This window comes from Lampetra fluviatilis, chromosome 5 (genome assembly GCF_964198595.1).
Source record: "Lampetra fluviatilis chromosome 5, kcLamFluv1.1, whole genome shotgun sequence".
Classification (NCBI taxonomy): domain Eukaryota; kingdom Metazoa; phylum Chordata; class Hyperoartia; order Petromyzontiformes; family Petromyzontidae; genus Lampetra; species Lampetra fluviatilis.
The window spans coordinates 19,171,299-19,187,128 of NC_136279.1; the positions used below are offsets into that span (position 1 = coordinate 19,171,299).

Here is a 15,830-nt window from a genome sequence, read left to right on the forward strand (position 1 = left end):
ATCTATGTGCGTCGTCTATAGATTGTGTAAATGTACGTGAGTCTATGGGTTTTGTATGTAAGTCTATGTGTCTCGATGACGATGTGAGTCTATGGGGTCTCAGTGCGAGTCTATGGGTCTCTATGCAATTTTATGGGTCTCTGTGCGTAAGTCCTTGGATCATGTATGTATATGTGGGTCTATGGGTCTCAGTGTGAACCTATGATTATTTGTGTGAGTCTATGGGCCTCTATGACGATGTGAGTCTACGGGTCTCTGTGTACATATCCGTTTAATCTTTGTCGTCGTCTTTAGATCGTGTCAGTGTACGTGAGTCTATGGGTCTCTATGTAAGAATTTGTGTCTATGTGACCATGCGAGTTTGTGCAAGTCTATTTGGTCACTGTGTGTGTCAATGGGTGATTATGTAAGGGCAGTGAATGTGACTGGAACAGCGGCACAAACGTTCACGGAGACTCAGCCCATCATCCTTTCAGGGTCGATAAATAGAGTACCACTTTGTGGGGAAGCTAACAGTCGTCGTCATTTGCATGGAGAGAGTCGCACCCACCATGGGAATTTAGAATCCCCACCATTAGCTCCGCGTGGCTGTGGACAGCAGGATGAGTGCGGCATGGCTGAATCTTTGAGCATGAAATCACTCGAATGTTGACGTCTCCTTCCGTCTGCCACCGCACCTACTAAAGTTGGGGGGGGGGGGGCGGGGAGGGAATTCTTGAAGAACCCCCTCGAGAGGATTTGAAGAGATTTTAAAAGTGGAGTTACTGGCGTTAGGTAGCACGCAAGCGCGCGCGCGTGTGCGAACATGGATTTGACTTTGTGATCCAGGAGGAGAAAGTTGAATTTGTCGTCAGGGAAAGCTCTCTCTCTGCCATTGTCTCGAGACACAGAGACACAGAGACCGCTCTCTCTCTCTGCCATTGTCTGAACTCAACGTCCCCCGTATAAGAGATGTCACAAGGAAGCAGCTCTGATTGTTATAATAAATATTTAATGTGTGCAATTTTCAAAGTTAAAATGTACGATATGACATTATGACTTAATCAATAATATATCGCATACACGTACGCACACACATACTCGTGTGTGTGTGTGTGTCTTGTGGATAAATAAACATAATTAAGTGGCGCTTTTTCTTGAAAAAATACAACGCACGTCACAACACAAATACCTTATGGGGTATGTATCTATATATGTGCGCGCGTTTTCGTGTTTATAAAATATGCACATGTACATGTGTGTGTGTACGTGCACGCGTTTGTGGATTTGCGTGCACCTGTTGGCGTGTCTCTGCATGTGGTCGCAAAAAACGGTGTGTTGCGGATCTGGTTTTGCACGCATGTAATTCGGTACGTGTGTTTATTTAGATGTACCCGTGTACGTGTGTGCGACTGTGAGTCTGTCTGCGTGTGTCATTGTAAATTGAGGCGCGTGTGTGTATTTGTGCCGGGGCTGTGTGCACCTAGCCTGGCACGAGCGCCGTGGCAGGCGGTGGTTGTTGGTCATCGGCTGCGTCTGTGTGCGGATTATATACACGACGGTTACTTGGCGAGATTAAAATGACGACGATTAACGCCGTGTATTTGGTTGACGTCCTTGCATCCATATATTTTCTGCTGCCAAATTAACGTCTCTCGGGGAAAAACTTTGATGACATTTTTGTTGCATTTCAACATATTTTTTTTTCTTCCCTTCTGCACTGCAGGCGGTTGTCACGCGGGGTTATAGATCCGCCCCCGCCATAGGAATGTGGAACTTCCACCACTGGCTCAGGGCTGTAAACAGGAGATGGGTGTGCCCGGAGAATACCTGCTCAGAGAACGGACAAGAGGCAAAGATCCCCCGTATAGCCTTGCACAGACTGCTGGGGCAAGTGCTGTTAGCGAGCACCTATTAAGGCCGGCACGGCACACGTGGGGGCCAAAACCACGCCCGGCCGCCTTTGTCTCCCCAGTGTTGATAATATTTACACACCGCACTAGGTACTCATTTAAGGCCGAGTCGACCTAGGGGAGGGCCAGGACAAGTTCAAATATTGCCCACTGTTATTGGTCTTGAGCGGGAATGAGGAACTGGGTTGGCCTGGGCTCATAGCGTAGTGCTTGAACCACTACGCCACCGCTTCCCATAGAAGAGACAAAGACAAAGATCCCCCGTACAGCCTTAACACACTGTTGGGGCAAGTGCCGTTAGCGAGCAGCACACACACAAACACCCACACAAAGACAAAGATCCCCCGTACAGCCTTAACAAACTGTTGGGGCAAGTGCCGTTAGCGAGCAGCACACACACAAACACCCACAGAAAGACAAAGATCCCCCGGATATCCTTTCGCAGACTGTTCGGAAAAGTGCTGTTAGCGAGCACCACACGCACACCCGCACACACCCGTACACACACACCCATACACCTACACACACACCCATACACCTACACACACACCCATACACCTACACACACACCCATACACCTACACACACACCCATACACCTACACACACACACCCATACACCTACACACACACCCATACACCTACACACACACCCATACACCTACACACACACCCATACACCTACACACACACCCATACACCTACACACACACCCATACACCTACACACACACCCATACACCTACACACACACCCATACACCTACACACACACCCATACACCTACACACACACGCACGTGTTGCCACATTTGACCCCACCGGACGCGACCTGCCCATCGATGGATCGACCGTCCGACCGTGCCGGACCAATTCACTCCGCTGGGTGGACGGAGGCGGTGGCAGTGGTGGTGGCGGAGATGGAGTCGGTAATTGTGGCGGTGGTGGCGGTGGTGGCGGTGTTGGCGGTGGTGGCGGTGGTGGCGGTTGCGGCGGTTGCGGTGTTGGTGGTTGCGGTGGTGGCGATGTTGGCGGTAGCGGTGGTGGTGGCGATGGTGGTGGTGGCGATAGAGTCGGTGATTGTGGCGGTGGTGGTGGTGTTGGCGGTTGCGGTGGTGGCGGCGGCGGTGGTGGTGGGGGTGGCTGGCGGAGAATTCAAGGAACGTCGTTTCAACCGGCCAGGGCGCCAGGACGTGGAATCGAACCGGCAACCTCTGGATCGCGAGTGACAGTGCGGTGATAACCGTAGCACCGCTATGGCAGCCACCCTATACCGTAACGCAATATATAAACTGTTACACATACATAAATACCCCTGCATATGATGCAGACAACGGAGTCAGAATTTGGTATCGCCGCGATTATATAGGCGCGCTTGCGTTGTGCTTTCGTAATTCTTGAACAGGAATTGGGGGAATTACTTTGATGTCAAAGAAGAGTTCTTAAGCAGAGATAGCGTACAACCGGAAGCAAGTAGCCCGACTCGAGAAACCGTAACGAATGCATCGCGCGCGAGTTGCCATGCCTGCTGGTGCCGTGTGACGCGGAGTTCTCGGGCAAACAGTTCGATCCCTCGCTCGCACACACACACACTCCCATACACCTACACACACACACACACTCCCATACACCTACACACACACTCCCATACACCTAGACACACACCCCCATACACCTACACACACACTCTCCATACACCTACACACACACACACTCCCATACACCTACACACACACAAACACTCCCATACACCTACACACACACCCCCATACACCTACACACACACTCTCCATACACCTACACACACACACACTCCCATACACCTACACACACACACTCCCATACACCTACACACACACCCCCATACACCTACACACACACTCTCCATACACCTACACACACACACACTCCCATACACCTACACACACACACTCCCATACACCTACACACACACACACTCCCATACACCTACACACACTCTCCCATACACCTACACACACTCTCCCATACACCTACACACACACACACTGCCATACACCTACACACACACACACACTCCCATACACCTACACACACACTCCCATACACTTACACACACACACACACACTCCCATACACCTACACACACACACACACTCCCATACACCTACACACACACACACACTCCCATACACCTACACACACACCCCCATACACCTACACACACACTCTCCATACACCTACACACACACACACTCCCATACACCTACACACACACACTCCCATACACCTACACACACTCCCATACACCTACACACACTCTCCCATACACCTACACACACACACTGCCATACACCTACACACACACACACACTCCCATACACCTACACACACACTCCCATACACTTACACACACACACACACACTCCCATACACCTACACACACACACACACTCCCATACACCTACACACACACACACTCCCATACACCGACACACACACACTCCCATACACCTACACACACACTCCCATACACCTACACACACACTCCCATACACCTACACACACACTCCCATACACCTACACACACACTCCCATACACCTACACACACACTCCCATACACCTACACACTCTCCCATACACCTACACACACACACCCCCATACACCTACACACACACTCCCATACACCTACACACACTCTCCCATACACCTACAAACACACACTCTCCCATACACCTACACACACACTCTCCCATACACCTACAAACACACACTCTCCCATACACCTACACACACACACACACCCTCATACACCTACACACACACACACCCTCATACACCTACACACACACACACTCCCATACACACACACACACTCCCATACACACACACACACACTCCGGATCTCCCCACATTCAGTTGGACTCCAGCTCCAGGTTTTACCCAGGTCACTGCTGCAGATGGCCCAGGTCAGGTTACTCCTGGCCATCTCTCCAGCCCGCTCTCACGAGTTAAATGAAATCAATGTTCAACTCTGTACTCTGTACGCGTTCAAGAGCAGAGTCGACTGCACATCCGGCTGCGGTGCCTGGGTTTGACTCCTGGCCAAGGTGCCTGAGGAGTGTTTGGGTTTGACTTCACGCCCAGCAAACGTGCGATGTTCATGTTTTGACTCTGGGTGGAAACATGCATGGGTTCGATTTCCAGTTGAGGTGCAGATTGTGAGTTTGGCTCAAGGTGTGGATCTGCGAACGGTGCACAGAAAGTCCAGATGCAGATCGCGGTCCGGATGCAGCAGTGTGAGTTCGAATCCAGATCCAGGGTCCGAATGCGGATCCGTGTCTTGGGAGCAGCAGCGTGAATTCAAATCCAGATCCAGATCACTCACCAGATCTGGGTCTCGAACGCAGCGGCGTGAATTCGAATCCTGATCCAGGGTCCCTATGCGGATCCGGATCTTGGGTGCAGCAGCTTGAATTCGAATCCAAATCCAGGTCATTAACCAATTCCGGGTCTTGAATGGAGCAGCGCGAATTCAAATCCAGATTCTGAGTTCTTCGCCGCATCTGGGTCTTGGATGCAGCAGCGTGCGGCTTCGACTGTCAGCGGACTTCCGGCGCCGCTAATCCCATGATCCGATCCTCGAGTTCAGATGCCAACTCCGGGTCTTGTTCTTCGACGCAGCTCGCGACTCCGACTCCTCTGGGGGCGATGAGAGGCAGCGCCACTTCCACCGTGGGTGGGGTGTGGGCTGGTGCAACGGCCAGTGCGCCGCGCCATGAACCCGGTTATGACCCGAGTTCGATTGCCGCTCACGGCCACCAGCACCGGAGCCTGGGCCTCCTCCCCTAGGGTCGACTCAGCCTCAAAAGAGCACCCGGTGCGACGTGGGTAAAACAAACGTCGCCACTGCGGGAGACGACGGCGGCCGGGCGTGGTGCTGGCCGCCCACCACCCCGTCGTGGGCCGCAGCGCCGGTGGCCTTCATTCGGCGTCTGTTAACGGGATACGCGGGGGATCTTTGTCTTTGGGGTGTGGGTGGGGTTGTACGTCTGGACGGGTACCTCCGGCGGGATAGCCGCCCCGCCCCATCCCATCGCGCCCCGTCAACCCCCCGCCCCTCTCCGCCCCCGCGGCTCCTGCGGCTCACACCTGCGACGGGTATCTCTCGAGGAAGTCCCGCAGCGGCGCGGGCAGCGGCAGCTCGGCGAGGCGCTCGCCGGGCACGGCGCGGTGGATGGCGCGGCGGCACGCGTGCTGCATGGACGGCGGCGCCCCGGCGTGGCGGGGCAGCGGGCGGGACAGCAGCAGCGGCAGGCGCGTGCCGTCGTCGTGCGTCACGCAGTAGCGTGGCCCCGCCGGCGCCCCGTCGCGGCGCCGGTGCCGGCGGTCGCCGTCGTCGCCGCCGCCGCCCCCGCCGGCCCGGTCGAACCGGCGCGATTCGCCCATGTAGTGCTCGATGAGCTCCATGAGGCTGGCGAAGCGCGGCGCCGCGTGCGCTGCCTCCTGCACCGTGTCGAGGGCGAAGGCGCCGGCGCGGAAATGTACGCGCACGCTGGTGGGGCCCCGCTCCGTCACGGCGCTCAGCGAGAAGAAGTGGGCCCCGTGGCGGCTGTCGCGCACCAGGAAGGTGCCCACCGGCTTGCCGAGCAGCGCCGCCGCCGCCTCGGCGCTGGACAGGTGGCCCCAGTAGAAGCCGCTCTCCTCCAGCATGCGGTGGCTGCGCTGCACCGCGCAGAAGTCCTCCAGGCACGGGAAGGTGTGGAAGCGAGTCCGCACCCCGTCGCCACCGGCGCTACCGCCGCAGTCGCCGCCGCCGCCGCCGGTGCCGCCGCGGTTGCCGCGGCCGTTGCCGACGTTACCATTGCCGTTGGCGACGCCGCGATCGTCGCCGTTCCCCGCCGACGCCTGCCCCCCCCGCCGCCGCCGGTCGCGTTTCAACTTTTCGGGTTCGGCGCCGGTGGCGGCGGTGTCGGTCACCGGGCGCCCCGCGCCCAGCGCCATCGGCTGCGGCGCTGCCGCTGGCCGTGGTGGCGGCGATGGCGGGTGTGGCGATGGCTGCCGTGGTGGCGGTCGTGGCGGCGGTCGTGGCGGCGGTGATGGTGACGATGGTGGCGGCGATGATGGTGGTGGTGATGTGTGCGATGCTGGCACAGAGAGCCACGCACCGCTGCCACATGGAGATGTCTGCCGAGGGTTGCTGCTGCTGCCGCTGCTGCTGTTGCTGCTGTTGCTGCTGTTAATCCTGCTGCTGTTGTTGCTGTTGTTGCTGCTGTTGTTGCTGTTGTTGCTGCTGCTATTGCTGCTGTTGTTGCTGCTGCTGTTGCTGTTGTTGCTGCTGTTGCTGCTGTTGTTGCTGCTGTTGCTGCTGTTAATCCTGCTGCTGCTGCTGCTGCTATTGCTGCTACTGTTGCCGCTGTTGGTGCTGCTGTACCCTGGCAGGAGGATGGGTGGTGCTGGCTGGAGTGGCGCTAGCAGCTCCAGCCCTGAGGTCGATGGCTCCGGGTCAGGGTCAGAGGTCCCTGGAGAGAACAATTACAATCATTATTATCGTTGTCATTCTGCAGGAGAGTTGGTATCGACGCAGGGTGATCGGCACGCGCAGTCTACAGACGTGTCAGTGGGGGGGGTTTGGGGGGTGGGATGTTGCCACGGGTAATACGCCAAGCGCCCGGTAACAAACGGCACACTGTTGAAGGTGGGTGCGTGCGGGATAGGACACGTGGCCATGGCGAGAGTCAACGTTCCGTAGGGGTGCGGCTGGCAACATTCCGTAGGGGTGTGGCCGGGGAACAGTTCTGTAGGGGTGCGAGTGGGAACGCTTCTTGTAGGGGTGCGGGCAGAAATAAACATCACTATTAAAGTTGGGTGTTAACAGGCGGGAGCGGGGGCGGTGTCATGGATGCCGTGTGGGATAGGGCTCGTGGCCACGGCGAAAGTGTGAACGCTCAGATTTACCGATAGTGCTCAGGGTTTGGATGAGGGTCAAGGTTGAGGGGTCACGTGATTGTGTTTGGGTGAAGGTCTGCGTTCCGCTGAAGGTTAGGGAATTATCGATAGCGCAAGAGGGATTCGTATGTTGTTGTTCTTCGATTCTGCGTGGGTTTCGTCCGAGTTATCATCGCTATAAAACGAAACGTGTAATGTTGCTTAATACATTTAACTGCAAATCACTGAAATAATACATTTTTTATTTTACCAGGTAACGCCCACTGAGAAGTGACCTGACCTAAAAAAAATTATTTCAACGAAGTGGCTTACCATTACGTGTAAAAATTTTGAGCATGATTATAAATGTGGAGGGAAAGTCCGGCCATCCGGAGAAAAAAAATCCACGCGATCCACGGTGAGAGAGAGAGACACGCAAACTCCAAATATACAGCAGTAGGCGTCAGGGTCGAACCCACGACCTCCCGTATACCAGGCGAGGTGGTTAACATCTCGTTACCGTGTCGTACTCGATTGGGCTCGTACACACATAGCAGCAGCAGCATCATCATCACCCCCTACTGAGCAAACTCGGCAGAACCCTCCTTGAGACGCGGTGAGTATTTCTCGTGGGTCATTTTGACCGCATTGTAAAGATTGTTTGGATGTTACGTTTGGTAGGCTTTGTTTTCGTTATAAACTGCTCAAACGTAATTTTATTTTATTTAATCAGGTTAGGCTCTTAATTCTAGATTTGAAGCTTTCGTGACTGCAAGGATTCATACTCCTAGGTTTTTTCGGTAAAGTCACGTAGGAAAAAATAAATAATGAAAGTAAATAATAAAATGATATAACCAATAATAGAAATAAAATAATTATATAGTAAAATGATAGAGGTGGTAATAGAAATAAAATAATAATTTTATTTCTAATAGAAATAAAATAAGAATTTTATTTCTAATAGAAATAAAAAAAATATTTTATTTCTATTATTATTTCTAAACTTTTATTATTCATTTTAATGGATAAAATAATTATTTTATTTCTATTATTATTTCGATCATTTTATTATTTATTATTTATTTTTTACCTACGTGACTTAATGTTCAGAAGCGACCTGGCAAATCACAAATGAGAGCTCAACGAAGTGGCTCATCATCAGCACGTGGAACTTTCGAGCTGCCAAAAAACACCGCTCGAAATCGGAGGGGTACCCGGCACATCGGAGACAATCCGCGCTGAGAACAGAGAGGGAGAAGACACAAACCTCCACGCACGGGAAGTCGCCCGAGTCGGGAATCGAACCCGGGGCTCCAACCCCACCCCCCTTCTCGCTGTGGTCGAGTGATCGTGGGGAGCGGTGGTGCAGCGGTTAGCGCGCTGCCCTACGAACCCGGCGAGTTACCGAGTTCGATTCCCGCTCACGGCCAACACCGGCGGTGACGATGAAAACCTTCGGTAGTTTTCCCACTTCCCTGACTAGTTCGGCACGGTTCGTAACGCTCTGTGGCAGCGAAACTCGGCTACACCACGTCACTGACACAAAGATCCCCCGTATAGCCTTTACGAACTGTTAGGGCAAGTGCTGTTAGCGAGTTGCAACCTATGAAGGCCGGCACGGCACACGAGGGGGTGGGTGGCCAGCACCAAGCCCGGCCGCCTTTGTCTCCCCAGTGGCGATGTTTACTACACACTGCCCAATTTGAGACTGAGTCGACCTAGGGGAGTCCCAGGGCCGGTGCAGATAGCCGTCACCGGTGTTGTTGGCCGTGAGCGGGCTTCGAACTCGGGTCGCCGGGTTCGTAGCGCAGCACGCGGACTGCTACACCACCGCTCCCCACTCGCTCATACACAGACACACACAGACACACTCTCGTACAGACACACAGAGAACGATCTCCCAGGCGGAACCGTGCCGCTGGTCGCGGTCTCTACAGCTTTAACGAAAACTCCAACAGCATCACCCCCATTACCATCACTACCATCACCACTATCACTACTATCATCACTAACGTCACCATCACTACCATCGCCATCACTACCATCACTATCACTACCATCACCACTACCATCATCACCACCACCACCACTACAACCACCACCACAATCATCACCATCACTCGGGAACGCGTCTCCCCGCTACGTGGCCTCCATTGATTAGAAACACCGTCGATGAAGAGCCGGATGAACCACACAGGGTCTGTGCCGGTGTGAAATCATTCACCCTCACCTCGAACTCCACTGTGGAACTCCCCCTCACTCTCCACCCCTCCCTCACTCCCTCACTCTCCCCCTCTCTCTCCTCACGCTCCCCCTCCCTCCCCCCTCACTCTCCCCACCTCTCCCCCCTCACTCCTCCCCCCTCACACTCCCCTCACTCACCCCTCACTCACCCCCTCACTCTCCCCCCCTCCCCCCTCACTCTCCCACCCCTCCCCCTCACTCTCCCCCTCCCACTCCTCCTCCCTCCACTCTCCCTCCACACTCACTCCCCCCACTCCCCCCTCACTCTCCCACCCCTCCCCCCACTCCCCCTCACTCTCCCACCACTCCCCCCTCACTCTCCCACCCCTCCCCCCTCACCTCCCCCCACTCCCCCCTCACCCTCCCTCCCTCCCTCACTCCTCCTCTCCCCTCACTCTCCCCTCACGCTCCCCTCCCTCCCCCTCCACCTCTCCCACCTCCCTCACTCCCCCCCCTCACTCCCCCCTCACTCTCCCCTCACTCCCCTCCTCACTCTCCCCTCTCACTCCCCCTCACTCTCCCCCCTCACTCTCCCCCCCCCCCTCCCTCACTCTCCCCCTCACTCCCACCTCCTCCCCTCACTCTCCACCCCTCACTTCCCACCCCTCCCCCCTCACTCTCCCCCCTCACTCTCCCCTCCCTCTCCCCCCTCACTCCTCCCCTCCCTCACTCTCCCCCCTCACTCTCCCCCCTCACTCTCCCCCCTCACTCTCCCCCTCCTCTCCACTCTCCCCCTCACTCTCCCCCCTCACTCTCCCCCCTCACTCTCCCTCACTCCCCCCTCACTCTCTCCCCCCTCACTCCCTCCCTCACTCTCCCTCACCCTCCCCACCACTCCCCCCTCACTCTCCCCCCCCACTCCCCCCTCACTCTCCCACCCCTCCCCCCACTCTCCCCCCCCTCACTCTCCCACCTCCCTCACTCCCTCACTCCCTCACCTCCCCTCTCTCTCCCCTCACGCTCCCCCTCCCTCCCCCCTCACTCTCCCCCTCACTCTCCCTCTCCCTCCTCACTCTCCCCCCTCCTCTCCCCCCTCACTCCCTCCCTCACTCACTCCCTCCCTCACTCCCTCCTCCCCCTCACTCTCCCCCCTCACTCACCCCCTCACTCTCCCCCACTCTCCCCTCACTCCCCCTCCTCCCCCCTCTCTCCCCCCCTCACTCTCCCCCTCACTCTCCCACCCACTCTCCCCCTCACTCCCCCTCTCCCCTCACTCTCCCCCCTCACTCCCACCACTCACCCCTCACCCTCCCCTCCCCCTCACTCTCCCCCCTCACTCCCCCCTCACTCACCCCTCACTCTCCCCCCTCACTCTCCCCCCTCACTCTCCCACCTCTCCCCTCACTCTCCCCCCTCTCCCTCACTCCCCCTCTCCCCTCACTCTCCCCTCACTCTCCCCCACTCTCCCCCTCACTCTCCCCCTCACTCCCCCCTCACTCTCCCCCTCACTCCCCCTCCCTCTCCCCTCACTCTCCCCCTCACTCTCCCCCTCACTCCCCCTCACTCTCCCCTCACCCCCTCTCCCTCACTCCCCCTCACTCTCCCTCTCCCCTCCACTCTCCCCTCACTCTCCCCCTCACTCTCCCCTCACTCTCCCCTCACTCTCCCCTCACTCTCCCCCCTCTCTCCCCCTCACTCTCCCCCCTCTCTCCTCCCTCCCCTCACTCTCCCCTCACTCTCCCCCCTCTCCCTCACTCTCCCCCCTCACTCCCTCACTCTCCCCTCACTCCCTCACTCCCTCCCCTCACTCTCCCCTCCCTCACTCCCCCCTCTCCTCACTCCCCTCACTCTCTCCCCCCTCACTCTCCCTCCCTCACTCCCCCCTCACTCTCCCCTCACCTCTCCCCTCACTCTCCCCTCCTCTCCCTCCTCTCCTCTCCCCTCACTCTCCCCCTCTCCCTCACTCCCCCCTCACTCTCCCCTCACTCTCCCCTCACTCCCCCTCACCTCTCCCCCTCACTCCCCCCCCTCTCCCCCTCTCCCCTCACTCCCCCTCACTCTCCCCTCACTCTCCCCCTCCTCTCCCCTCACTCACTCCCCCCTCACTCTCCCCCCTCTCCCTCCCTCCCCCTCACTCCCCCCTCACTCCCCCTCCTCTCCCCTCACTCTCCCCCTCTCCCTCACTCCCCCCCTCACTCCCCCCTCTCCCCCTCTCCCTCACTCTCCCCCTCACTCCCTCACTCTCCCCCCTCACTCTCCCCCCTCACTCTCCCCCCTCACTCTCCCCCTCACTCTCCCCCCTCACTCTCCCCCTCACTCCCCCTCACCCTCCCCCCCTCACTCTCCCCCCTCACTCTCCCCCTCCCTCTCCCCTCACTCTCCCCCTCACTCTCCCTCACTCTCCCCCTCACTCCCCCTCACTCCCCCCCTCACTCTCCCCCCCCCTCACTCTCCCCCCTCACTCTCCCCCACTCTCCCCTCACTCCCCCCTCACTCTCCCCCCTCACCTCTCCCCCCTCACTCTCCCCCCTCACTCTCCCCCCTCTCCCCTCCCTCTCACCTCCCCTCCTCCCTCACTCCCCCCTCACTCTCCCCCTCACTCCCCCTCACTCTCTCCCCTCACTCCCCCCTCACTCCCCCCTCACTCCCCCCTCACTCCCCCCTCACTCCCCCCTCACTCTCCCCCCTCACTCTCCCCCTCACCTCCTCCCCCCCTCACTCCCTCCTCCCCTCACTCCCCTCACTCTCCCTCACTCTCCCCTCACTCCCCTCACTCTCCCCCCTCTCCCTCACTCCCCCCTCACTCTCCCCCTCACTCTCCCCTCCCTCTCCCTCACTCTCCCTCACTCTCCCTCACTCTCCCCCTCTCTCCTCCCCTCACTCCCCCTCACTCTCCCCCCTTCCCCTCACTCACTCTCCCCCTCCCCCCTCACTCTCCCCCTCACTCTCCCCCCTCTCCCTCACTCCCCCCTCACTCCCCTCACTCTCCCCCTCACCTCTCCCCCTCACTCTCCCTCACTCCCCCCCTCTCCCCCTCACTCCCCCTCACTCTCCCCCCTCTCCCCCTCCCCCTCACTCTCCCCCTCTCTCTCCCTCCCCTCACTCCCCCCTCACTCTCCCCCCCTCACTCTCCCCCTCACTCCCCCCCTCTCCCCTCACTCCCCCCTCACTCTCCCCTCACTCTCCCCCCCTCACTCTCCCCCCTCACTCCCCCCTCACTCTCCCCCCTCACTCCCCCTCACTCTCCCCCCTCTCCCTCACTCCCCTCACTCCCCCCTCACTCTCCCCTCACTCTCCCCCCTCACTCTCCCCCCTCTCCCCCTCACTCCCCCCTCACTCTCCCCCCTCACTCTCCCCCCTCTCCCCTCACTCCCCCCTCACTCCCCCTCACTCTCCCCCCTCACTCCCCCTCACTCTCCCCCCTCTCCCCTCACTCTCCCCCCTCACTCCTCCCCCCTCACTCTCCCCCTCACTCTCCCCCTCACTCTCCCCCTCACTCTCCCCCTCACTCTCCCCCTCACTCTCCCCCCCTCCACTCTCCCCCCTCACTCTCCCCCTCACTCCCCCCTCTCCCCCCTCACTCTCCCCCTCACTCTCCCCTCACTCCCCCCTCACTCTCCCCTCACTCTCCCCTCACTCTCCCCCTCACTCCCCCTCACTCCCCCCTCACTCCCCCCTCACTCTCCCCCTCCTCCCCCTCAACTCCCCCCTCACCTCCCCTCCCCTCACTCCCCCCTCACTCTCCCCCCTCACTCTCCCCCTCACTCCCCCCCTCACTCACCCCCCTCTCTCACCTCTCCCGCTCGCCGCGCCGCCCGCGCTCTCCCCGCTCTCCCCTCACTCTCCCTCCCTCTCCCTCACTCCCCCCTCACTCCCCCCTCACTCTCCCCCTCACTCTCCCCCTCTCCTCACTCTCCCCTCACTCTCCCCCCTCACTCTCCCCCCTCTCCCTCACTCTCCCTCACTCTCCCTCACTCTCCCCTCACTCTCCCCCCTCTCTCCCCCTCACTATCCCCCCTCTCCCCTCACTCCCCCCTCACTCCTCCCCTCACTCTCCCCCCCTCACTCCCCTCCACTCTCCCCTCTCCCCTCACTATCCCCCCTCCCTCACTCCCCCTCACTCTCCCTCACTCTCCCCTCACTCCCCCTCACTCTCCCCTCTCATCCCCCCCTCTCCCTCACTCCCCCCTCACTCTCCCCTCACTATCCCCCCTCTCCCTCACTCCCCCCCCTCACTCCCCCTCACTCTCCCCCCTCTCCCTCACTCTCCCCTCACTCTCCCCCCTCTCCCTCACTCTCCCCTCACTCTCCCCCCTCTCCCTCACTCCCCCCCTCACTCTCCCCTCACTCTCCCCCCTCTCCCTCACTCCCCCCTCACTCCCCCTCACTCTCCCCCCCTCACTCCCCCCTCACTCTCCCCCCTCTCCCTCACTCCCCCCTCACTCCCCCTCACTCTCCCCCCTCTCCCTCACTCCCCCCCTCACTCCCCCTCACTCTCCCCCCTCACTCCCCCCCTCACTCTCCCCCCTCTCCCTCACTCCCCCCTCACTCCCCCTCACTCTCCCCCCTCTCCCTCACTCCCCCCTCACTCCCCCCTCACTCTCCCCCCTCACTCCCCCCTCACTCTCCCCCCTCTCCCTCACTCCCCCCTCACTCCCCCTCACTCTCCCCCCTCTCCCTCACTCCCCCCTCACTCCCCCTCACTCTCCCCCCTCACTCCCCCCCTCACTCTCCCCCCTCTCCCTCACTCCCCCCTCACTCCCCCTCACTCTCCCCCCTCTCCCTCACTCCCCCCTCACTCCCCCTCACTCTCCCCCCCTCACTCCCCCCTCACTCTCCCCCCTCTCCCTCACTCCCCCCCTCACTCCCCCCTCACTCTCCCCCCTCTCCCTCACTCTCCCCCCCTCACTCCCCCCTCACTCCCCCCCCTCTCTCACCTCTCTCGCTCGCCGCCACCCGCCGCCGCCGCGCGCTCTCCCCGCTCTCCCCGCGCTCTCTCCGTCTCCTCACGGGCCCCGGCTCCTCTCCCGGCTCCCGGGGCCCGTGGGGGTCCCGGGGCCCATGTCCCTCGCTCCCCCGCCTCCTCCTCGTCCACCTCCTCCTCGTCGTCGTCTCCTCCTCTTCCACCTCCTCCTCCTCCACCTCCTCCTCCCCCGCGCTCCCCCACAGCCGAGACTTCGGATCTCCCTCGGGCCGCATGGAGTGAGGAGGTGGGCGCTGGCTGTGCGTGGCGCTGTGCGTGCCAAGTTGTTGTGTCCGTGTGGGGGGTGTTTCGCGTGAGTTGCGTGGTGTGTGGAGTTGTGTGTGTGAGTTGTGTGTGTGGGGGGGGGGGGTGTTCGTGTGAGTTGTGTGTGTGGTGTGTGTGGGCGTATGAGTTGTGTGTGTGGTGTTTGAGTTGTGTGTGCGAGTTGTGTGTGTGTGGGGGGTGTTTCGTGTGAGTTGTGTGTGTGTGAGAGTTGCGTGTGGCGTATGAGTTGTGTGTGTGGTGTGTTGTGTGTGTGGCGTGTGTGTTGTGTGTGTGTGAGAGTTGCGTGTGGTGTGTGTGGTGTGTGTGAGTGTGGTGTGTGAGTGTGGTGTGTGTGTGTGGTGTGTGTATATGTGGCGTGTGTGGTTTGTATTGTTTTGGTGAACACGATACGTATCAACTGTAGCGTGCGTATTCCCTATGTGTCCCTTATTCACGTGTCTGTGTATTGTATGACTGCGCGTCTGTGTGCGCGTGCTGTGTGTGTGTACGCGTGCTGTGTGTGTGTGTACGCGTGCTGTGTGTGTACGCGTGCTGTGTGTGTGTACGCGTGCTGTGTGTGTGTACGCGTGCTGTGTGTGTGTACGCCAACACCCTCGCTGTA

The 15,830-nt window shown here is 59.1% G+C and overlaps 1 protein-coding gene across 7 annotated transcripts in view; it reads right to left on the reverse strand.

The window, feature by feature from the left end:
• Positions 1-974: 974 nt before the first annotated feature.
• Positions 975-15,830, reverse strand: part of LOC144932721 (suppressor of cytokine signaling 3-like) — a 16,749-nt gene continuing 1,893 nt past the window's right edge. Inside the window, exons 1-3 of one of the 7 annotated variants that reach the window (XR_013636935.1) lie at positions 14,919-15,240; positions 4,736-7,391; positions 975-3,830 (exon numbers count right to left, since the gene is read on the reverse strand). Coding sequence is in view for 2 of the 7 variants with exons in the window: in XM_078857097.1 (XP_078713223.1) it covers positions 6,016-7,391; positions 14,919-15,180 (1,638 nt within the window). In the remaining 5 variants the exon portion in view is untranslated. Of the gene's footprint in view, positions 7,392-14,918; positions 15,241-15,830 lie in introns of those variants that run through there. The other 6 variants (XR_013636933.1, XR_013636937.1, XR_013636934.1 and 3 more) reach the window with 6 other exon arrangements.